Source organism: Chiloscyllium plagiosum, unplaced genomic scaffold (genome assembly GCF_037043375.1).
Source record: "Chiloscyllium plagiosum isolate Xiang-an unplaced genomic scaffold, Cpla_swu_hap1 HiC_scaffold_29, whole genome shotgun sequence".
NCBI classification, from domain to species: Eukaryota; Metazoa; Chordata; class Chondrichthyes; order Orectolobiformes; family Hemiscylliidae; genus Chiloscyllium; species Chiloscyllium plagiosum.
In genome coordinates this window covers 24,141,855-24,167,027 of record NW_028270167.1, presented here as the reverse complement: position 1 = coordinate 24,167,027, position 25,173 = coordinate 24,141,855, and the positions used below count along the sequence as shown (strand labels likewise).

The window sequence follows — 25,173 nt, the reverse complement described above, 5'->3', positions numbered from 1 at the left end:
TATGTGTTCTCAAAGTTTAAATTAACAATGCTCTCATTGAAGTTATCCAGGGATGGCAAAAAACACCAATATGCCTTGGCTGTTAGGTAGAGCCGTCTACGGCAGTTCTAATGAATCGCTGCCATCTTGCCGAATCTAAAAATTTGTTTCAATCAGCACACTATGAACCAGCACTCTCGACAAATCAGCAAAAATGATATACCTCAAATACCAAAGTTTATTGTACTGTTCTATTCAATTATTATTTATTTTCTAATTTATTTACCTCAGTATATATACTTATTGTTCAATTGAATGACCAGATTACATATCAACAGTTGATTCAATTTCGAGTCAATTTCTCCTCACTAATGGATGCGAATGAGAAGGCTCTCTACTAATAAGTTCTATTTAAGACAAAGTTGCATTATTACTTAAGCAATTTATATGGTAAATAAAGTATACCCCCTTGCATTATGTTTCTATTACTTTAGTGTGTGTTTTCACAATATGTGGGCCTCTTAATTATCTGGAATATTTGATTAATTGGCTCACTTCCAGTCTCATAGGTGCCAGTTAATAAAATGTTTGCTGTACTTACATTCTGATATACAGAATAGTGATTCAGCTCTTGAGTGCAGTGTCCCCAATTTTCTCTTCTTTGAACCTCAATAGCATTTGACTGTTGATGTCAGCGTTGCATCATCATGTACATTACTATTAATGTATAAATTCTCATTAATAAGCAGATACAGAAAAAGAATTGAAGGCGGCACGGTGGCACAGTGGTTAGCACTGTTGCCTCACAATGCCAGAGACTTGGGTTTAGTTCCCACCTCAGGCAACTGTCTGTGTGGAGTTTGCACATTGTCCCAGTGTCTGCGTGTGTTTCCTCCGGGTGCTCCGGTTTCCTCTCACAGTCCAAAAATGTGCAGGTTAGGTGAATTGGCCATGCTAAATTGCCCGTAGTGTTAGAGATGAAGGGGTAAATGTAGGGGAATGGGTCTGGGTGGGTTACTCTTCGGAGAGTTGGTATAGACTTGTTGGGCCGAAGGGCCTGTTTCCACACTATAAGTAATTTAATCATAAATGATGGATTGAGAATGGGCTAAGTGCTTAACCTCATCGTTCATATTACAGGCCCCTGATTACAGGTAAGAAATACGACACTGATGATGAAAAATAAATTCCAATGTTACCAAGGAAAGACAGATGACATAATAATTAGGCAATTTTTTCAACACTTTTATTCATACCTTGTATCTACATTAACGTACATGTGGGTTGTCATAGTAACCTAAACTCTAGTCGGCAAGGTTATTAAAACTAAACCTGCGCACAGCGCAAAGTTTACAATTACATTTCATGTGGAGATCAAAACAGTTCTAAAAAATGTACCTTGTATTTGAGTGCACATCGTGATACTTTGTTACATAATATCAGGCATAGTAAAGCTGCACAATCCAATTTTATCTCATTTCAACTGATGTTGGTTGCATAGCCTATTGGCTAGCATTAGGCAGCATCAGACACACATGCATCATATTTAAAAAAGAAATATCTGCCTGGAGTGGGCACCATGGTTATTTGACCTAAATTACATTACAGTACAGCATCAGCCAACTAGCAGACACCCTGTACAACGGGAAGGTTCATTTTAAAAGGGGACTTTTCCTCAGGCACCAGTTCATTCCCCATGCATTTATACAGAGTTTACATAACTGAGAAAAAGGGATAAAGGGATAATTTAATATTATCAGGACATTTGCAATACAGTATCTACTGTATACTTGTACACATGAAAAATGTTTTGCACATTCATTTGATAACATTGAAGAGTCAATAATTAGAATTAGTTTTTTAGTAAAGGACTCTAACTATTGCAGTAAATGATTTTGTTCAATTCTTCATGCACTGCGTCAGTTTAAAAAACAGTGCAGCAAGAAATAGTAATGACTTTTGTGGTTCATTTCATTATTTGAAAAGTAACAGGTTTAATAACCCACATGAGGCAGACACTGTCCCTTTTAAACTATACTGTCATCATATTCACATTTTCAAATCCTGCAAACAGTAAAACTGATCATTACTTCAAGTCTTGTAACACGACGGCAATCAGTGTAATAAAAAAAACTTACCACAAAGTTTTGAAAATGTACAGCCCATAAAATTCCTCTGAGCAACAAATTCTTTTCATGATTTTAACGATAAAGAGAATTCAAATTTTTAATATCAGTATCAACTTTATGAAAATTGAGAAATAACTGTCTATACAAGACCTTATATGGGCTGTCAAACTTTTTCAGAAATAATACTATATTCAAGGAAAAGAAAATACAATATACTTTTTACCTTGAGAAATCGTAAGGAGGATGACTATTATGGATTGACAGCACATGTTTTAGATTTAACAGTAGGTGTAAAGAAAATTGTGACGTATTCAGCAAGAAATGGTGAAAAAAAACTCCTAGATCCACAGCCTAGAAATGTGGGTACACCATATTTGGCCATAGTGGTGGTGGGCTTTTGTGTTTTTGTGTGTGTGGGGTGGGTGGGGGTATTTACAACGTCAACTCCCTACATCTGAATGTTCAGATCTGAGACACATCTGTTAGTCTGTATCAGCTCTCATTAGCATTGTACAGTGAGCTTGTAGTAAACGGGTCAACAGTTAAGTAAAATTGATGATTGGCCTGCTGCAATAACAAGTGAGGCTGCTCAAAATTAGGATCATGTTGGGAAAGAAAAATAAATGTCAGGATGAGGGTTTAAAGGGAGGTTGGTAATGCTGATGACCAGCAAAGGAAGATAGCAGCATTGATAAAGGCTGGGGAAACAATGGCAATTCACTTTGCATGCTGAATGTGAGAGCATAATTGGAATTCCTACTCCCCCGGTTTGACATGTAAGTAAATAGATTTAAAATCTTATTGATTAAAGTCTAACAGGTGGTCCCCTTTTACTCATCCACACTGTTGTATGTTTATTTTATCTGAGTTTAGCTGGTGCCAGCACTGGCTAACTCAGGAAAAAGCAACACAAAATGCCAAATTGCAAACACAGGAAATCTGAAATAAAACAGAAAATGCAGGAAATACTCAGCGGGTCAGCAGCATTTGTGGAATGAGAAACAGTGTCAATGTTTCATGTCAACGTGAGTTTGCAAACCTGAAATGTGAATCTGGACAATGTATGGGGCGGATGGGGTTCATGTAAAGTAGAGCAGATGGCTGCTCCACCATTTTCTCATTCACCCCATAATAGATGATGAATCGGTCCCAAAATCAGCAGCTTGCTCATCACATCTTGATTAATAGGGGAATCAAGGAATGCAGGGAAAGAGCAGTAAAGTGGCCTTGGATGTGTCGGATCAGATATTATCTAATTGAATGGTGCAGCAGGCTCAAGAGACTGAATGGCCTACTCCTGCTCCTACTTCTTATGGTCTTATGAGACGTTAAGAAATAATGAATGTTCAAAATGATCTTATTAATAAATAGTTCAATTCCACTCAATATTATCCACTCATGACATAAAACAGTTGGGGTGGGCAGGTGAGTGAGAATCTGGCAGCCCATTGTTTTAAGGAGGGAAGGAATGAGATACTCATCTGCAAAGCCACACAGATAGCAGGAGGCCCACTTCCTTCCACATGGTCTTAAAAATCCACTTCCACCATGCCCGACTTACCTGGATCCGGGATCCAATGGGCTTTCTTCATGGTTCTTCTTTAAATTCTATCAGTGCTCACCACTGAGCTCTGCTCTGGCACTTAGCTTTCAGAGCTACCAGCTAAGCGGATCAGAAATCCCCAAATGAGGGCTGTAAGTAGCACTCTGCAATAATGTGGCCTACAGACGCTGGAGATCAGGGTCAAGAGTGTGATGCTGGAAAAGCACAGGTCAGGCAGCATCCGAAGAGCAAGAGAATCAATGATTCGGGTGTAAGTCCTTCATCAGGATTCCTGATGATTCCAGTACCACACTCTTGACACTGTTCATGGTGCTTTCTTGCTGCAGGACAAGCTTGTTATTCAGCTGTCAATCATCGCTGTTTTCCTTCCAGGAGTGGGGGCAGGCAGTGCGGGATCTGTCTAACCTCTGTAAATCTTTGCCTTCATCTATGTTTCTCTCTCCACGTATGCTGGCTGGCTCGCCAAACATTTACAGCATTTTTTATTTCTTATTTGAGGAAAGGCCAAATCTGCAGTGGGAGGACTGAAGGGTTAGACTTCTTATCTGTATGATATTTGACTCTACTAATGTGATCATGCACATTCTACCCACTGTATTAAATTTAGCAGGCTGTGCGGCTGGGTTTCCAGGGCCAAATTGAGAATAACACATGCAGCAAAGCTCCATGTTATCAGAAATGGTACTTCATCTACCTCGGTCTGATTTTAGATTTATGCTAAATTTGGGAATCAGTGAAACATGTGCTAATTATGTTTAACCATAAAATGCAAAAACTGAGAGACAAAAGATGGACAACGGGCATGCCTAAAGAATTTGCGAACAAATCACAGTAAACAAGGCAATGGTTCTAAACATACGTATACATTATTAGTATGTTTTACAATACAGGATACTGTTTCTGCAAATGTAATGTAACTCCAAGTCGTATTAATACACAGATTTCAAAAGTGTCATATCAATACAAAATGACTAGAAATAACTGCTTTGAAAAAGTTTACTCTAATTCATTGGACCAGATCTATTTTACTGTTGTTCTATACTTTTAGAATTCTTTTGGTCACAAGTTATTTTCAGGCACAGGGATCACTTTACCACTTTCATTATAATATGATTACTATGTCATGGTAAAACACACTGTGCTACCTTAAAAAAATTAATAAATTTAAACCAAATGATCCTACACTCAAAGTAACACTTGTCATAAGAAATAAAAAAAACAGCTAAGTCAGTAAATTCCATGTAAATAAATACAAAAATCAACCTTTATCAAATGTCCACTGGAATAGATTTTGTTTCAGAATTTGTCCTTTGTATTCAGATAATCAAATTAGGACATTTTACTACTTTTTAAACAGGATAGCTGTGGGATATCTCTGTAAGGGTAACACACCAAGAATGGTACTGTATTTGAAGAAAATTAGCCCAGTTTAACTGGAAAATATTTTCATTCAGACCACTTCAACCGCGTCATATGAGGAACTCAAAAGTTGATTCGCTGACTATCACGCAGTTGTCAGCACAGTAATTTATGCATTTTATATAACTCGTCTCTTTCCTTCTGACAGATACAGGCACACATGCACTCATTCACTCATTTATTCATGGCTTGGAAATTTACTTTCAGGCCTGCATTATTTTTTCCTGATTCTAGCACTTCTCTACAATTCTGCTCAACTGATTTTTGATGTTATGCATAATGTAAACTCTAAAATCAAAACAAACCATATAATTGAACAGGTTTAAGAAAATGTTTCAACTAATAATATGCTGGTAAAACTATGCAATACTAAGCACAGACACAAAAATACTAAGTAGCTGAACAGTGTCAAAATATCCAATTTTGTTTTGCAGTGCCAATATTTTTTCAACTATTTTTAAATTTGATTCCATTTATTGAAAATATAGTCTCAAATATTAAAGACAACGCAAAAATGTAGCAATGAGTTTAGAATTAAAAAAATTATTTTAGTACAAAAAGCAAAACCTGTGTTCATCGATATGATACTACTGTATATGGAGTGATTGACATTTTGAACCTATCAAGTCTGATTTGTGACTTTACTGCAAAGTATCTGCCATTTGATTCTACCATTCACATTAAACATGGTTTCAGTGCATGACAAAAAGCAAGATGACTGCAATATCTGAGAGTGAACTGTTCATTGAACAATGATACTATAATTCAGGTAGATCAAACTTGTCAATACTTATTAAAATAGCTGAAGTCTACATTTGAATTAATCATGGCTATTTCTATTTCCCATGATTGAAGTCGATTGTGGGATGTAGGCTGGGTTTGTCCTATAGACAACATAATGTGGGCTTATGGATGAATTGCACTGAAATATTCTGACAATAGGTTACAATGCACTGGCTATTTATGGTCACACTTACAATGCAAATAGCTCATCAATCACACATCTCATTTTAATTTATTAAATATTGTTAAATAATTTCAGATTGACAACACAAACTTTGGAACTAATAGAAAGTTTTGTTCTTTTTAGAAATCCATTTCTTTTAAGAAAAGGTTGTATCAGTCACACTAAAGCACCTTAATTTTGGTATCATATCTTATTGCATCTGACTGCATTGACATAGTACACATTGGCAGCTGTATTATAAATCTATTCATTGCCCATGCAGGGATGCTGTCAGGTACGATGAGCTTATAGAGTAAGTTACTGAAGTTTAATTCCCTTCAAAATTCTAAAGCACATTGTTTTTCCTCCAGTATTCATTACAAGTCTTACAAACATCGGTTTCCATAAGACTAATAAAAAAGAACTAACAGAATCCACAATTCTAGGGGAGTAGCATCTACACACACCAAGTTATCATAAGTTTCATGTTGAAAAGCACTGAAGTCTGACAACACTTTTTTCTGTTTCTGAAACATCAGAAATCATACCCCCAATATATCCCAACATTACTGAAACATATCAAGACGAGAGTGGCCATTGAAATGAATGCTCAACAATGCTGGTCAATCTTGGAGCAAGAAGAACCAATTAGCATCAATCAACCTACACACATACTTTCTGATTCAGTCAGCTCACAGACAAGCCATTATACAATAACATATTATAAATGAACTATTTAAATATTACATTTTTTGGATTATGGGAACGGGAGATAATTTATTTAGTTCTAAACAGTTCGCATCAGGTGAGCCTCCATTTCCAAGGTCCCACATGGTTTTGTTTTATTCTTGCGCATATTATTGCAAATGATCTACCAACGTGTCAGCATGTATTAATTCAATGATGATACTGGGGCCTGGGTGGATTAAAGTGCTTGACTGTTGCCACTTCATTTTATCAGCTCTCTGTCCCTATTCCACCAAGCAGCATGTATGCTCCCCCACAACATTCTTCTTATCACATTTATTCTGTTCTCATGAGCTACTCGCATTGAATTTTGGTCACTAAACATTATATCCTTGCATCTTCCATGTGCTATGTCAGCAAGCAGGGTGTTTTTTCTGTTCTTCAAAGTGGCAGGACATTCAAATTAAAAATCCCACTGAACCTGATCAGATCCTGCTTGGTCTATCAACCAAGTCTCACAGGGAAATTCAAGATAAATCCTTAACTCTTTCTTTTAATAATTTAGAGCGATGGACTCCTGCTGGGAAATTTAAATCTCATTAAGCCAGTCAAAATGAATAACATATGAATATTTAGAAAGAAAACTGTACTAATTTGTAGTTTTTTCTATTTTCTATGATACAGCTGCAGAAATAAAAACAGACCATCCTGTACTTCTGCAGCACTGCTAATCGTGACAACACAGATCTCCTCAGCCTTGCACTTCCCAGAAATTCCCTCAGCATTTTAATGGTACTGATAATGACACTTTCATCTGCAGCAAACTGTTACCATTTTAACACAGAACATGGAATGCCTCACAATCAGGGTCCACACATGCATTCTATGAGCATAAGGTGAGCAATTTGCAGCATCAAGACACTGCAATGAGAATGACAGAACAGAGACACACTTTTGCTCTATATATTCTGTGACCTGCCTATGATAGATTGTTTAGTCTGTATATACAATAATATAAATATTTAAGTCAGTCACATCAGGATTCCAGTTACTTCTCTGTAGTTTTTCAATTTTCTACTGTATAATTGTAGAACTAAAACTGAACAGACTGACATGCCATACATCTGCAAGTCACTTGTAACTTAGAATGTCTTCAAGTTTTACCAATACAGATATTCACAGTTTCTTTATCCATCATTGAGTAAGAATCAATACATTTGATTAATTTGTTAATAATAAATGGTGTTTTTTCAGGCACAATGACCTGTAGTTTCAAGATCCTCATCCTGCTCCTATTTGTGTTTGATGAATATCTTACTTTAACACAGAGCACATGGAACTTCAATTTACATGTCTTCCACAACAGAGACAGCCCACAAATTATTACATGCTTTTGTTACATGTTAAAGCTTACAGTACAACATTCTAGGATTTACAAGGAGTGTGTAGTCAGATTAGCGAGGCTGTTGTCTTCTCATGATGCTTCAGTGCTGTCAGAATTTAATTCTGTTCATAGTTACTAATCAGTAAAGGATCTTGATTTTGTCAATTGTGATTCCGCTGACTGGGCAGCAGTCCTGAAGGTCCAACTCAGCGTGTGATTCCAGTGTCTTTTTTAATTTTTATATATATATGTATGTGTGTCTATGTATATATATATATATATATATATATAAAATTTATACATAACTATATTGCACACTATTCCCTTTTCGGCCTTGGTAATGCCCATCAGTGAAATCGATCTCGTTTGTCTGTTTCAGAACTGTAATCACGCAAACCGATGCCTTTTTGTAGAGTTACTAACGAGTCTCTCATCTGTAGGATCAATTTAAAAAACAAAAATGAAATTCCAAAGTCTACCTTAAAAACTCAACTTTCAGCATCTTATACAAGGAAGGCTTGAATCCAGCCTTCAAGACCAAGCAGAAGCCAGAGTTCCATTTCTGCCAATGTCACACACATCCTTAATGGATTAAGCATTGATTATAGAGAAACATCACAGCAATGTGCTGCTCCTTTTACTGAAATCAGAGAAAGAAAAAAGCAGTCTTCATGAAGACCACTGAACATTATAGGGAGGAAACATGATGTTGACCAGGGTAGCACTGTATAAACAACGGTAATGGTCTGTGAAGCAAACATCACAACACACTATAACAATATTTATTTAGCAGTATTCTCAAAAAATCTATTCCACTAATTGGCAGTCATTTAATATACCTCACATATTCTCCCACAGCCTGGAGAAGCTCTGATTGAGGCTGCACCACTTGTTAAAACCTAATAACAGTCAAACATAAAATAAATTTCCTCACTTCATCAGTTTAGTGTTAAATAATTTGCAGGGGGTAATCTTCCTCTCATCAGACTGAAATGAAATTCTGAATTGGCAATTTCTTTAGCTTCAGCAGTTATTTTTACAAAGGCAAGACTGACATGGCTATAAAGATTTCCAGGATTCACAGCTTATTATTCACGCTCTTGAGATACAGAATGTGAGCACACCAGTTTGCACTATAGTAAGGTCTTCAGATTTAACAACAAATTCAGCTAAATGTGATGAGTTTTCTGTTTAGAACAAAGAATGATAGGGTTGGGAATTCGTACACTCTCATTTCAGTCAACTAAGTTGAGTTTTCAATGTTTCTGTTGAAGAAACAAGAGGGAAACTACCAGAGGCCATATTATATTCTATCTCCATTTCTCTGATCTTTTTTGGTAACTCAGTCTGATGAAACCTAGGCCCTGGTGTTGGAAGCACACATATATAGGTCATGCACAATCTACTGAGATATACGCTGAAGCTGAGATGTATACTGATACCCCAACACTGCATGTCAATGTTACTTTCAGAACACAGTACCTTACATCATTATCTGGTTGTTTGCCTCCTCCAGCCCTTCTGAGTGAGGTTAACAATTTATCAGCAATTCATGCCGTCTTGGGGGCCGTTTTCTGAGACAGGGCCCATTGAGCAATGCATTAAGGTTCCCCAAATTCATTTTGCATATTATTTTTTTAACCTTTGGAGACACTTTTATTATAATAAAAAAAGTCCTTTGAAGCTAGAACCCTGAGGTGAACAAATGTATTTATCAACTCCAGTAGAGAGCCCTGAGAATATTTGGTACAATATGTTAGACTGGTGTAATAATCTACTTTTACATACCACAAAAATGTTTGCAGTCAATTCTATTAAGTTTAAGAAAAAAATATTCAAGGAATGGAATGTAATCCAAATTTTATCTTCAATATACTAGTCAGTTCTGTCACACTTGTGGAGCTACTGAGAAAATCTGTTCCCAGTGTTTGCACTTGCCAGTAAGAAATAAGTCACCTGATCTAGAAGCACCACTGACGATTTTAAAATCTCTCTCCATTTTTGCAGTTCAGCATCATGGTAACGTTGTTGTGATTCTAATAACTGGGCCCACTCCACCTGTGACTGGGGAAGTTTGCTGCGTAGAAGAAAATAAACATGTAATAAAATGCATACAAATTGACTGAATCAGTACAAATTTCAGCAAAATTCATTCAGTCCCTGAATGAATTAATCATCATGACAAGTTTAATAATTACGTTAATTTGTGACCCTTTGAGGAGACTCCTGAATTAAGCTATTTTTTAAGCTCGACGACACTAAAAGTTTAGTGACACCGATGTTAAATATTAAAAATACAAACAAAACTGACGAGTGTATGTCGGTGAAACGAAGACCAATGAGCTTGCTTTGTTGAACCAGCAGCGCCCATGAAAAACAGTCTGTTTCCAGATTGGAGCATTGGAATTAAAGAAAGTTTCTTGATTTATCGAACTACTGCCCACTGAGTATTTCCACTGGTGCTATGCAAATTGTCGTGTTTTATGTTCTGATTATTTAAGAACACAAGTAGGAACAGTGCAATCCAGCACCTCAAGCATGCTCGACCATTCAATAAGATCATGGCTGATCTGATCAGGTTTTGGCATCAACTCCATTTACCAGTTTTGTTTCTCATAAACTGGCTCCTCTACAGTTCAAAAATCATTTGAATGAATTAAAGTCTTCATAGTATTGTGGGATAGACAATTCCAAAATGTCTCAATCTTCTGACATAATAAATTCTTCACCTCTATTTAACTGGATGATACAATATTTTAAACAATGCTGCAGTTCTAGACTCCTCCATGAGGGGGAACATCACCAGCATTTATTCAGAATCCTAGATCTTTCAACAAGATTATCTTCTAAAAATGTCAGAGTCGAAAATACCTCTCCTGGAGCCTGATCCCATGCCAGGTAGTGAGACTCTGTGTGGTATATTCCAACATCCATAACTTGTAAAATAGCATCATATTCAGAAATACTAATAACACCAAGCTGTGAATAGAACAACAGTTAAGATTAGAATTTGAGAAGTAGGAGAAGGAACATGTTATATAGCTCTTTGAGCCTGCTTCACCATTCAATACAATTCTGGCTGATCTTCTAAATCAATTCCACCTTTGTGGAATGCCCCACCTTCCTTTCCCTCCCAAAATTCAACTTTCTATGTCCTGAATATACTTAATAGTCAGTGGTAGAGAAATCCACAACCCTTTGAAAATTTCTTCTCATCTTAATCCTAAATGGTCAACATCCTATTTTAAGGCCTTGATATCCAATTCTAGACTTCTCAATCAGAATAAACATCCTTTCAACACATACCTTTATCAAACTCTTAAAGAATTGTCTAGGTTTCAATGAGATTACCTCTCATCATTCTAAACTCCAGAAAACATGGCACAGACTAATAAATCTCTCCTTGTAGGACATCGATTTCTGGGTTGAGTGTAATCTGGAGAATGTTCACTGCGCATCCGTCTTGGTGTGTAAATCCTTCTTTGGCCAAGGGGACCAAACAGCAAACAATACTCCAGGTGCAATCTCACTAAAGTCCTACTCAATTCTAGTGAGACTTCATCAGTCTTACATTCCCTTTGTAATAAAAGTTAACATTCCATTGCTTTCCTTTTTTCTTGCTGTACCTATCATTCTGGAGGATGAGACCATAGTAGTTAGCACTGCTACCTCAAAGCACCAGGGACCTGAGATCGATTCAAAACTGTCTGTGTGAAGTTTGCATTCTCCTCTGCATGGGTTTTTTCTGGGTGCTCTGGTTTCCTCCCACAGGCCAAATATGTGCTGGTTAGATGGATTGGCTATGCTAAAAATTGCCCTGTCGTGTCCAGGGATGTGCCAAGTTAGTTGAGTTAACCATGATGAAACCCATGCAGGGTTGAATTAGATTAGATTAGATTACGTTACAGTGTGGATGGGGTGTGGCGGGTTGGATGCTTTTTGGCAGTCAGTGCAGACTTGATGGGCTGAATGATCTCTTTCTGCAGTGCAGGGATTCTACGATTCTAATGAAAGGTGTTTAAAAATTAAGACAGATGGTCAGACAACAATGCTTGAAATTCCTTTCTACTGAGATGCCACCAAGAGGCAATATAAGCTATGGTATCTTCCACCATGAAAAATAACTGAATTATGAAGTTATGATATTTGCTGGCTACAATTCAAGGGCAGGTGACAGCTTTAAATCAAAATAATACCTGAAAGGTTTTAATTGTTCATATGCAACTTCATCTTACTTGTATTCAATACAGATGTTTTCCAATATTATGGTGAATAAAATTTGAATATAAAGTTAAATATCATAGAAAATAATAATCCCTGAATATCATATAAAGAACTATGGTGGGCGGCACGGTGGCACAGTGGTTAGCACTGCTGCCTCGCAGTGCCAGAGACCCGGGTTCAATTCCCGCCTCAGGCGACTGACTGTGTGGAGTTTGCACGTTCTCCCCGTGTCTGCGTGGGTTTCCTCCGGGTGCTCCGGTTTCCTCCCACAGTCCAAAGATGTGCAGGTCAGGTGAATTGGCCATGCTAAATTGCCCGTAACGTTAGGTAAGGGGTAAATGTAGGGGTATGGGTGGGTTGCGCTTCGGCGGGGCGGTGTGGACTTGTTGGGCTGAAGGGCCTGTTTCCACACTGTAAGTAAACTAATCTAATCTAATCTAAAAAAAAACTTTATTTGTCACACATTAATTCTCTCCTCTCCCAAGGTGTTGACTCCTTGCTGAGGTAGTGTGATTTTAAGGATATCCATCTTCCACTGGGACCTAGTGCAAGTGTTCACTAACAAAGAACAACACTACAATAAATATACTGCACAGGAACAGATTGCTGTTAATGCCTCGCTCCATTTTTTTCCCATCTAAATTTGCTATCCGTTCTTTCTCATTTCCCTGTCTTGCTGAGTGTGGAGAACCTGAATTATCCATACTTTATTTTCCAAGTACTATAAAAATGTTAGTTTGTCTCTGGTCTAATTAATAAAAAGAGGAAGTGTAAAAATAACTTCTTATTAAAATAGAAATCAGATAACATCCATTTCAAGTTCAGTTTCTGCTCTGATTGTTTGGAGTAGAGATTTTAAAACAGGCTGTCCAGCAAGTCAAATTATTTTAACCTCTATCTTAAATTGGACATTTAGTTTGTCTATTTTAAGAATTGACATTGATTCATTTCTGCTATAAATGCTCAGTTATCTAAATCATTTTGCTGTTTGCCTACTATGGAATGCACGCATTTTACAGAAAACAAAACTGAAAGACAGTGCAAAAGAACTACAGATGTACCTTAAACAGATCCTAAAGTGAGCAGTAAACAGAAGAGGAAAATAGTAATCAGAAGGGAAAACTTATCAGTGATGCGAGCACAGTTTGGTTAAAGCAATTAATAAAGCTTGCTGTCTCAAATGGAGAGGTTCAACAATTATAAAAATATGTCAATCAGCATGATTAGGCTTATAAACAATAGACATCGGTCAAAAGTATCTCAAATCAATGTGAATTCATTTTAAATAAGGAAATTTGACAAGTAAGTTAGTTGATGTAGACCTGTTTCCTGATATGGTCAGAAAATGTCTTTCTGAAATTTCTAAATATTCACAGACAGTGAAAAGTACAACAAATCCTTAACCAATTTTAAGTTTAGAGTAGATTTAACTATTTGATAAAAATAATAAGACAGTTCCTACACTATTCAAACATTTACCCTGAAAGAATACTATTATTTATCACTAGGATCACAATCTCATATATCCACTGAAGCCATATACATACATGGACTATGAATCTAGCCTATTCGCTTACCTATCTTTCACATTAGGTTAGTGGCATACTGAGAATACAGAATTGTGGAACCGTCCTTTTCTATTTCAAAATATATCTTCCGCATAAGTTATTTCTAAGTTAAAAATAAGTATAACATAGGGCTATACAGGTTTTGCAGAAAATATAGTGGAATTCTGACATTCCTCATTATGGCTTCAATCCTGTTACAACAAAAGAACATTTTCCAGTCATGAAAGGCAACTATTCACATTAAGGTAAATGAGGAAGTCTTGGATCTAAACAGACACTTATTATACTTTGCCAGAAAGATCTTAGACAGTGGTCTTTCCCCATTGCGCCATGAACTGCCAAGCTTCAGTGAATGAGATTCCACAGTGCTAACTGTTCCTCTTCTGGGTTGGGGTGAGCAAGTCAGGAATCAACAGTGATTAGAAGTGTGAGCCCTAACTAGTTGCAGCAAATTTAAGTTAGCCTAAAGCACAAATGTAAAAGATTCTTTCCAGCAACTTAAAACAATTAACAACTTAGCGTAAATGTCCCTTACCGTAAATTGCGGGGTCACCTACACACTAATAATGGAATGCATATTACATTCATCCTTAATTTTCCAAAACATTCTGAGCTAATAATAATTTTTGCAGTATTTGTCATTGTTTTTCTCAACAGAACTTTACGGAAATCTTAAATTATCTGTTTGACCAACTACAGTTACATACAAGAAGTTTAATATATTATTTGTACACCTACATTCTCATCATATCTACATTTCCTGGCATCTTCTGGAGCCAAAATTCCTTTCTGTCTAGATGCCACCAAGAGGAAATATAAGCTATGGTACCTTCCACCATGCAAAACAAATGAATTATGAAGTTGTGCACTGAGCATACAATTGAACTCACATTCTCACTGAATGTTCAACAAATTTTAACAATGACTGAACATTACATAGTAAAATTTTGGTCATAGTGTCAAAGAGATTTACAGCACAGAAACTCGTCCATGCCGACCAGATATTCTAACCTAATCTAGTTCCATTTGCCAGCACTTGACCCATATCACTTCAAACCGTTCCTATTCATATACCCCTCCAGATGCCTTTTAAATATTGCAATTGCACCAGCCTCCACCACTTCCTCTGGCAGCTCATTCCATACACACACCCCTTAGGTGCCTTTTAAATCTTTCCCTCTCACCCTAAACCTATGTCCTCTAGAACTAGACTTCCTCACCCCAGTGAAAATACCTTGGCTCATGATTTTATAAACCTCTATAAGATCACCCTCCGACGTTCCAGGGAAAACAGCCCCAGCCTACTCAGCCTCTTCCTCTAACTCAAATTCTCTAACCATGGCACCATCCTTGTAAATCTTTTCTGAACCCTTTCAAGTTTCACAACAAACTTTTGATAGGAAAAAGACCAGAATTGCACGCAATATTCCAAAAGTGGCCTAACCAATGTCCTGTCCAGCCGCAACATGACCTCCCAATTCCTGTACTCAATGCTCTGACCAATAAAAGAAAGCATACTAAATGCCTTCCTCACTATCCTACTTACCTGTGACTCCACTTTCAAGGAACTATGAACCTGCACCCCAGAATCTCTTTGTTCAGCAACACTCCTGTTCTGACTCTGATTTGCTTTTACAAAGTTTAGAAGTCAGCAAATTCCTTTTCTCTCAAGGGAATGATATTCTGGTTAAGGTACCAACAAAACGATATAGCATTGGAAGAAATAATATTGTTTATTTCATTTTTCTTGTCTCTCTGACGAATTTATCCAGTTAGTTTTATCCCCAAACTTCCATTTTCCACGCACTGGGATACATCCTTTTTAAAATTTATTATGGATGCTGCTTCTGGCTTTGTTTCAGGAGAGCATTCTATCCAATTACAAACCCACCTTACCCAATAAATAAGTAATTTAACCTATCTATTCCTTTGATGATGATACATTTTTATCTTTCCATAATCTATTGACTGACCAATGGAAATAATTTTCTCTTACTTGCTAACCAAAGCCATTCAGAACATTGAACATTAAGATTAAGAACCAAAAAGCCCAATGTATTTCCTGTCAAAATAACTGAAATAAATTGTTTCCATTTAATTATAAATTCACTGGGGATATTCACTAAATGATGTAATAGTTTACAAAGACCACTCTTGCAACTTCCTACATCTCAGAATCAATTGCAATGTGTCTATCAAATAAAGCACTATGTATTGTTGTTACTCACACAAAGCTTACGATGAGCAATAACTTGGAAACACTGTAAAGTTGAATTCCTCCTGGAATTTCTTCTGGGATGTATTTAGTTTGTGTGGAACCTGTGGCAAAAAAAAGATGATTTTCATGCGAGCAACAATGATGTTTCCAATAGTTGTGTTAGTGTTTACGCATTAAGAACTGATTTCATCTGATTAAATTTCCCCTTCTAACTCACTAAATTGGCAGACAGCCTGAGTGCAAAAATAAGGGACAAAAGCAGTGTTAAGACAATGGGCCAAATTGCCTTGAAATTGAAGCTCTTGTCAAGAGGAAGAAGGCGGCCTTTGTGAGGATGAGGCATGAAGGCTCAGTTAGGGGGTTTGAGAGTTTTAAGTTAGCCAGAAAAGATCTGAAGACAGGGCTAAGAAGAACCAGGAGGGGACAGGAGAAGTTATTGGCATATAGGATCATGGAAAACCCTAAGGCCTTCTGTAGGTATATCAGGAATAAAAGAATGATTAGAGTAATATTGGGCCAATCAAAGATAGTAGTCGGAAGTTGTGTGTGGAGTCTGAGGACGTAGGGGAAGTGCTTAATGAATAATTTTCGTTAGTATTCACATTGGAAAATGGCAATGTTAGTGAGAATATGGATTTACAGGCTACTAGATGAGATGGGATTGCGGTTGACAAAGAGGAGGTTTTGGCAATTTTGGAAAATCTGAAAATAGACAAGACCCCGGGGCTGGATGGGAGTTATCCTCAGATTCTCTGGGAAGCCAGCGAGGAGACTGCAGAGCCTTTGGCTTTGATCTTTATATCATCGTCAACAGGACTGGTGCCAGAAGACTGGAGGACAACAAATGTCATTTCATTGTATAAGATGGGGAGTCGGGACAACCCTGGAAATTATATACCCGTGAGCCTTACTTCGGTTGTGGGTAAGGTGTTGAAAAAGATTACAAGAGATAGGATTTATAATCATCTGGAAAGGAATAATTTTATTAGGCATTTGTAAAGGGCAGGCCGTGCCTCATTAAAATTATTGAGTTCTTCGAGAAAGTGACAAAACAGGTGGACGAAGGTAAAGCAGTTGATGTGGTGTATTTGGACTTCAGTAAGACATTTGATAAGGTTCCACATGGTAGACTATTGCACAGAATACAGAATTTCAGGATTGAAGGTGATATAGCAGTGTGGATCAGAAATTGGCTAGCTGAAAGATGACAGAGGGTGGTGGTTAATGGGAAATGTTTACCTGGAGCTCACTTACCAGTGGTGTGCCGCAAGGATCTGTTTTGGGGTCACTGCTGTTTGTCATTTTAATAAATGATCTGAATGTGGGCATAGAAGGATGGATTAGTAAATTTGGGGATGACACTAAAGTAGGTAGAGTTGTGGATAGTGCCAAAGGATGTTGTGGGTTACAGAGGGACATAGATAAGATGCAGAGCTGGTCTAAGAAGTGGCAAATGGAGTTTAATGCAGAAAAGTGTGAGGTAGTTCGGAAGAAGTAACAGGAGTGCAGAGTTTGTGCGAAGATTTGTAGCTCGGGTGCTCGTTGCTGCGGTTCTGTTTACCGAGCTGGAAGTTTTTGTTGCAAACGTTTCGTCCCCTGGCTAGGCGACATCATCAGTGCTTGGGTCCTCCTGCGAAGCGCTTCTTTGATGTTTCCTCCGGTGTTTATAGTGGTCTGTCCCTGCCGCTTTCGGTTGTCAGTTTCAGCTGTCCGCTGTAGTGGTTGGTATATTGGGTCCAGGTCGATGTGTTTGTTGATGGAGTTTGTGGATGAATGCCATGTCTCTAGGAATTCCCTGGCTGTCCTCTGTCTGGCTTGCCCTATGATAGTAGTGTTGTCCCAGTCGAATTCATGTTGCTTGTTGTCTGCGTGTGGGGCTACTAAGGATAGCTGGTCGTGGCGTTTCGTGGCTAGTTGATGTTCCTGTATGCGGATTGTTAGCTGTCTTCCTGTTTGTCCTATATAGTGTTTTGTGCAGTCCTTGCATGGTATTTTGTACACTACATTAGTTTTGCTCATATTGAGTATAGGGTCCTTCGTTCTGGTGAGTTGTTGTCTGAGCGTGGCTGTTGGTTTGTGCCGTTATGAGTCCTAGGGGTCGCAATAGTCTGGCTGTCAGTTCCGAGATGCTCCTGATGTATGGTAGTGTGGCTAGTCCTTTTGGTTGTGGTATGTCCTCGTTCCGTGGTCTTTCTCTTAGGCATCTGTTGATGAAGAGTACTGGGCTAATGGTACAAGTCTTGGCAGTGTAGATGAACAGAGAGATCTCAGTGTCCAGGTGCATAAATACCTGCAAATTGCCACCCAAGTGATAGGGTTGTTAAGATTGCATATAGTGTGTTGGCATTTTTTGGTAGGGGAATTGAGTTTCAGAGCCACAAGGTCATGTTTCAGCTGTATGAGATATTGGTGAGGCCACACCAGGAGTATTGCATACAGTTCTGGTCACCACATTATACATTATAGGAAGGATGTGGAAGCCTTGGAAAGGCTTCAAAGGAAACTTAGTTGGATGTTGTCTGGTATGAAGGGAAGGTCTTACAAGGAAAGGCTGAGGGAACTGAGGCTGTTTTCACTGGAAAGAAGAAGGTTGAGAGGTGACTTAATCGAGAAGTATAAGATAATCAGAGGGTTAGATAGGGTGGACAGTCAGAGCCATTTTCTTTGGACGGTGAAGGCTAACATGAGGGGACATAGCTTTTAATTGAGGGATGATAGATGTAGGACAGATATCAGGGTACTCAGAGAGTAGTAGGGGAGGGAATGGCCTGCCTGCAACAGTAGTAGACTCATCGACGTTAAGGGCATTTAAATGGGCATTGAACATACATATGGATAATAATGGAATGGTGTAGGTTCGATGGGCATCAGATTAATTTCACAGGTTGGTGCAACATCAAGGGCCGAAGGGCCTGTACTGCACTGTAACGTTCTATGTTCTCAATAATGGCATGTTATTCATGCAAATCAGTCAACAACTTTAGGGGATTAAGAGATGGGGTTTGAGCTGCGAATCTACAAAGCCTTCAAGTCAATTTATTTTGCTTTTCTATTTACATCATACAAACAGCAGCCTGCACTTGACCTCCCTGTTATTTGTAAGTGCATGCTTATTTGAGCATTAGTTGTCCATCAACTTGCTGCAGAAAGTCAGGGCTCATAACTAAAATTGAAAGTACCCTTTTAACTATTTCTGCAATGCACTTCCAGCCCAGAAGGGAAACAATTCAAGTTGCTCAGTCACATGACTGCATGCAACAAACTGTAGCTGAAAGATTCTGAAAATTTCAGATATTTGTTATTTTCTTGTCTGTCTCCTTCGCCTTTGTCTCTTAATGCAAGCTTTCTTCTCCTGTCTTTATTTTTCTGTACCCAATTTGAGTCTAATTCACATTGTCTGATTCACTCTTCTTCTCTTTTTGTCTCTTTTTCTTTTCCAATCCTTAAATACTATAGGTCAAGAAGAAACACATTGGTCCTGTTATTGACTGAGGATCCAGGTGCCCCATTGACTTCACTTGTACAGCTAATGAGGTATATACACAAAAACATGAGTTGAAGGATGCAGACAAAAATCTAACTAACATTAACAGGATGCAACCAATAATACATGATCTACAAATAACTCAGTGAGAAAGGAATTCCTTAGTAGTGAGGATATGTGGATAAAACTAGTTATTAAAATAAATAACGAACTGGTCATGTGTTACCAGTGAATTATTTTTGCAACATAAATTAATGCCATGATTCATATCCATTCAAAATTGTCCAAAAAGCATGCTTTTATTTAAATATAAAAATGAATAAGAAAGAGACTGGAGAGCCACTGATAGAATACTTTCACCACTGATATTGCTTCTTCACTTTTAATTTTACCTGCCACATGTTTAATCCTCTGGGCTACCTCTTCGTCAGTTGGTGTAGTAACAGGGCTGACTGTTTCAACAAGGTGTTGGCTTCGCACATGCATGTGAGGCCGTTTTCTCCTTCGAATTGTGGATGATTTGTTAGGCTTTTCTTTTGGAGATTGCCTGTGCAGTTCAGCAGCATATTGTTTCTCTATTTTTGCAAGTTCAATATCTATGGATACCAAAACGGAATGTTTGAAGATGAAACCAATCAAACAAACCACTCCGATTAAATATTGTTAAGTAGAATAGAACCAATATATTCATCATCTCTTTTTTAACACATTGCCTGTAAGTGTGCCTATTTTGTTCAGAAGTTCACAAATTAAGTTAGAGGAGAGGGGAGGTCATGGGGAGGTTTGGCTGTTGCTGACTGCCGATTCAAAGCATCTGTTCCTAGGTCTACTGTCATGTCTTGAATTGTCACAGTTAGTTTAGGAAGCAATTAGTAGTTAACACAATAGTCTCAAAGGAGCATTATACTATTAACATATCTAGTATAACTTCCAAAAGCATTTTTAAAGTCAATTTGTTTGGATACATTCTGACAGACCTTCAAGTAAAGTGGGACTTTAACAGGAACCCTCTTAAAAGAATTTTTTTAAAAATCAACCTGTTCAGCCCAGAGATTGGGACACAACCACAACACCCAAAGTGTTCCTAGTAGGTTATACTTCCATGGCATGCTTAACAATCTTCAGTTGTTATAAGAAACAACGATTTAGGTTGAAATTATTTGCACCGGGATAAAATAACATTCCTTACCAAGAAACAAATCTTGTTTCTCAGTCTTCATTAACTTAATCTCAGTTACTATACCTTAAGCACACTTAAAACATGTGGGGGAAGAATGTAATGAAATTCCCACTCCTGGATCAATATTCAGAGATCAAGAAACAACACTTAGATATTGACTAAGTGCAGGATTGTGTTTGGCTGTGTTGGCACATGGGTAAAAAAATTTACCAGCTCCCAAAATTGTTTTTCATGCATGAAAAACAGTTGCTTAGATGAGATACCATATTTCAGGCAGAATTCATGAAACTATACTTCACAATAAAAAAAGGGAGAAAATAAAATATTGCTCACCTAAATGTCTGAAGTAGTCATCTAAACCACTCCAAAAATTCTTCTCAATGAACGATTTCACTAACCCCCATGGCTGTTTCCTATACTTCAGTTCAGTTGATATCCTGGATACAAGAAGTTATGTTAATTGATTAAATAATATGTTTATAGTTCAGCTATCAAATATCCTGGATATAAAAAAGTTAGCCAATTGACTAAGTAATACTTTTACTGTTCAGCTATCTTGCAAAACTTCATTTATACATGCAATCGATAACACCATTGCCAAGTATATGATGCAAATGACTGACCAGCTAAATTTAGCAAAGATCAGAATGCTTGAATGTGATTTTATGCTCAGTTGGGTTTTTGACAACTGTCTGTACGCAGTTGACACATTCTCTCTGTGTCAGTGTGGATTTCCTCCCACAGTCCAAAGATGTGTAGGTTCGGTGGATTGGCCATGCTAGATTTCCCATTACATCCAGTCTTGTGCAGGCTAGGTTGATTAGCCATGGGAAGTGCAGGGTTTCGGGAATGGGGTGGGTCCAGGTAGGCTGCTCTTCTGAGGGGCAGTACAGACACCATGGAATGAATGGCTTGCTTTCACACTGGAGGGATTGTATGAAGTCAACTGATTCTGACACGCTAACTTTGCACTCATCACCAAAGAGCAACTTTGCAGTTTGGCAAACAAGTAAATCTCTGCTTTAGTATAGATTGCTCCTCCACGAGAAGAGCTGTGAAAACCAAATTCAATTTAGGATAAGTAAAAAGTCACATGCTGCTTGTTACTTACAACATGCTTTACTGTATAATAATGATTCACCGGTATTCTGCGATGAACATGACATTTTGATCAAAATTCCAAGTTTTAAGCTCTTTGATTTGAATGACAGGCATTACAGGTCAAAATCAGTTGAACAGAAAGATCATTGTTCTCTTACAACTATACTTATTTTTTAAAAGAGTGGATAAGATTCAATGTAGAACAACTTGATACAATGGCAGCTTTGTTCTCAATAAAGTTGAGAATTGTCCAATAAAATGAAAGGAATTTGTAGCCTGATGACAAATGATTCTGACATTTATTTGATCGATTTTGTGGCTCAAGAAGCAGTCACTGGAACTGCATTTATTCCATCAACCTTTAATTGAAGAGTTGGCAACTTTATTGCATTTCAGCAGGTACAGTTTGACCCTTTTCCTTCCCCTTCCTTAAATTTCAAAGGGTACTGGGTGTGAACCTCCAGGAGGATACACCAAAACATTTCTAAGATAATCAGAATGAAGAAGGAACACAGGACCAGGTGGTCACCCATTTAGCCTCCTGATCCTATTCTGCCATTCAATTCAATCACGACCACATAAGGAAATACTTCCATGCTCAGTCAGAGATGTCAGCACAGAAATAGACCCTTCGGTCCAACTCATCCATGCTGACCAGATATCCCAATCTAATCTAGTCCCACTTGCAACAACTTGGTCCATATCCCTCCAAACCCTTTCTATTCATACACCCATCTGGATGCCTTTTAAATGTTGCAATTGTACAAGACTGGACCACTTTCTCTGGCAGCTCATTCCATGCACATACCACCCTCTGCATGGAAAAGTTACCCCTTAGGTCCCTTTTATACCTTTCCCCTCTCACCTAACCCTATGCCCTCTAGTTCAGGGCTCCCCCACCCCAGGGAAAAGACTTTGTCTATTTATCTTATCCATGCTCCTCATGATTTTATAAACCTCTATAAGGTCACCCCCTCAGCCTCCAATGCTCCAGGGAAAACAGTCACAGCCTATTCAATCTCTCCCTATAGCTCAAATCCTCCAACCCTGGCAACATCCTTGTAAATCTTTTCTGAACCCTTTCAAGTTTCACAACATCCTTCCAATGTCCTAACCAATGTCCTGTACAGTCGCAACATGACCTCCTAACTCATGTGCTCAATACTCTGACCAATAAAGGAAAGCATACCCAACGCTTTCTTCACCGTCCTATCTACCTGCGACTCCACTTTCAAGGAGCTATGAACCTGCACTCCAAGGTCTCTTTGTCCTAGGACCTTACCATTAAGTGTATAAGTCCTGTTAAGATTTGCTTTCCCAAAATGCAGCACTTCGTGTTTATTTAAATTAAACTCCATCTGCCACTTCTCAGCCCACTGGCCCATCTGATCAAGATCCTGTTGTAATCTGAGGTAACCTTCTTCACTGTCCACTACACTTCCAATTTTGGGGTCATCTGCAAACTTACTAACTATATCTCTGATGCTCACGTCCAAATCTTTTATATAAATGACAAAACGTAGTGGACCCAGTACCAATCCTTGTGGCACTCGAGTGGTCACAGGCCTCCAGTCTGAAAAACAACCCTCCACCACTATCACCCTCTGTCTTCTATCTTTGAGCCAGTTCTGTATCCAAAAGGCTACTTTTAGATTTAGATTAGATTACTTACAGTGTGGAAACAGGCCCTTCTGCCCAACAAGTCCACACCGACCTGCCGAAGCGCAACCCACCCATACTCCTACATTTACCCCTTACCTAACACTACGGGCAATTTAGCATGGCCAATTCACCTAACCTGCACATCTTTGGACTGTGGGAGGAAACCGGAGCACCCGGAGGAAACCCACGCAGACACGGGGAGAACGTGCAAACTCCACACAGTCGCCTGAAGCGGGAATTGAACCCGGGTCTCTGGCGCTGTGAGGCAGCAGTGCTAACCACTCTGCCACCGTGCCGCCCACTGCCACCGTGCCTCCCTGAATTCCATGAGATCTAACCTTGCTAACTAGTCTCCCATGGGGAACGTTGCCAAACGCCTTACTGAAGTCCTTATAGATCAAGTCTACCAGTCTGCCCTCATCAATCCTCTTTGTTACTTTTTCAAAAAACTCAATCAAGTTTGTGAGACATGATTTCCTATGCACAAAGCCATGTTGACTATCCCTAATCAGTCTGTACCTTTCCAAATACATGTACATCCTGTCCCTCAGGATTCCCTCCAACAACTTGTCTACTATCGACGTTAGGCTCACCAGTCTGGCTTGTCCTTGCCACCTTTCGAAAATAGTGATACCACGTTAACCAACCTCCAGTTTCCAGCATTTCCCGTGACTATTGATGATAGAAATATCTCAGCAAGGAGCCCAGCAATCACTTCCCTAGCTTCCCACAGAGTTCTAGGGTACACCCGATCAGGTCCTGGGGATTTATCCGCTTTTATGCATTTCAAGACATCCAGCACTTCCCCCTCTGTAATATGGACATTTTTCAAGATGTCACTACTTATTTGCCTACATTCTATATCTTCCATGTCCTTCTCCACCGTAAACAATGATGCAAAATACTCGTTTAGCATCTCACCCATCTCCTGCGACTCCACACAAAGGCGCCTTGCCTTTGTCATTTTGTCATTTATATAAAAGATTTGGATGTGAGCATAAGAGGTATAGTTAGTAAGTTTGCAGATGACACCAAAATTAGAGGGGCCCTATTCTCTCCCTAGTTACCCTTTTGTCCTTAATGTATCTGTAAAAACCCTTTGGATTCTCCTTAACCTTATTTGCCAAAGCTATCTCATGTCTCCTTTCTGTCCTCCTGATTTCCCTCTTTAGTATACTCCTTTTGCCTTTATACTCTTCTAAGGATTCACTTGATCTCTCCTGTCTATTACTTAAGATATGCTTCCTTCTTTTTCTTAACCAAACCCTCAATTTCTCTTGTCACCCAGCATTCTCTACACCTGCCAGCCTTTCCTTTCACCCTAACAGGAATATACTGTCTCCGGACTCTCGTTATCTCATTTCTGAAGGCTTCCCATTACCAAGCATGGCTGAAATTTTAAACACTTTCCTGAAAAGTGCAACTGATGTTCAATCAGTTTAAAGGATATGGAGAAAAGCCAGGTATGTGGAGTTACTTTGTAGATCAGTCGTGATTTCACTGAAAGGCCAGAACAGGCTCATGTGGTAAAATGGTTGATTCCAGGTCTCACCTTCAAAGGCTGATTGATGTTTTACTTCTATTTATCAGTGAGTTTTGAGAAGATTTGTAGCTCAGGTTGAGGTTCT

The 25,173-nt window shown here is 38.4% G+C and overlaps 1 protein-coding gene across 17 annotated transcripts in view; it reads right to left on the bottom strand.

The window, feature by feature from the left end:
* Positions 1-1,203: 1,203 nt before the first annotated feature.
* gramd1ba (GRAM domain containing 1Ba) overlaps positions 1,204-25,173 on the bottom strand; it is a 647,360-nt gene continuing 623,390 nt past the window's right edge. For all 17 annotated transcript variants that reach the window (XM_087976426.1, XM_087976427.1, XM_087976430.1 and 14 more), the window contains 6 exons: positions 21,116-21,219; positions 19,995-20,198; positions 16,129-16,219; positions 10,980-11,087; positions 10,065-10,185; positions 1,204-8,542 (listed from right to left, as the gene is read on the bottom strand). In XM_087976426.1, the coding sequence (XP_087832552.1) occupies positions 8,456-8,542; positions 10,065-10,185; positions 10,980-11,087; positions 16,129-16,219; positions 19,995-20,198; positions 21,116-21,219 (715 nt within the window). In that variant the 3' untranslated portion in view covers positions 1,204-8,455. The remainder of the gene's footprint in view (positions 8,543-10,064; positions 10,186-10,979; positions 11,088-16,128; positions 16,220-19,994; positions 20,199-21,115; positions 21,220-25,173) is intronic.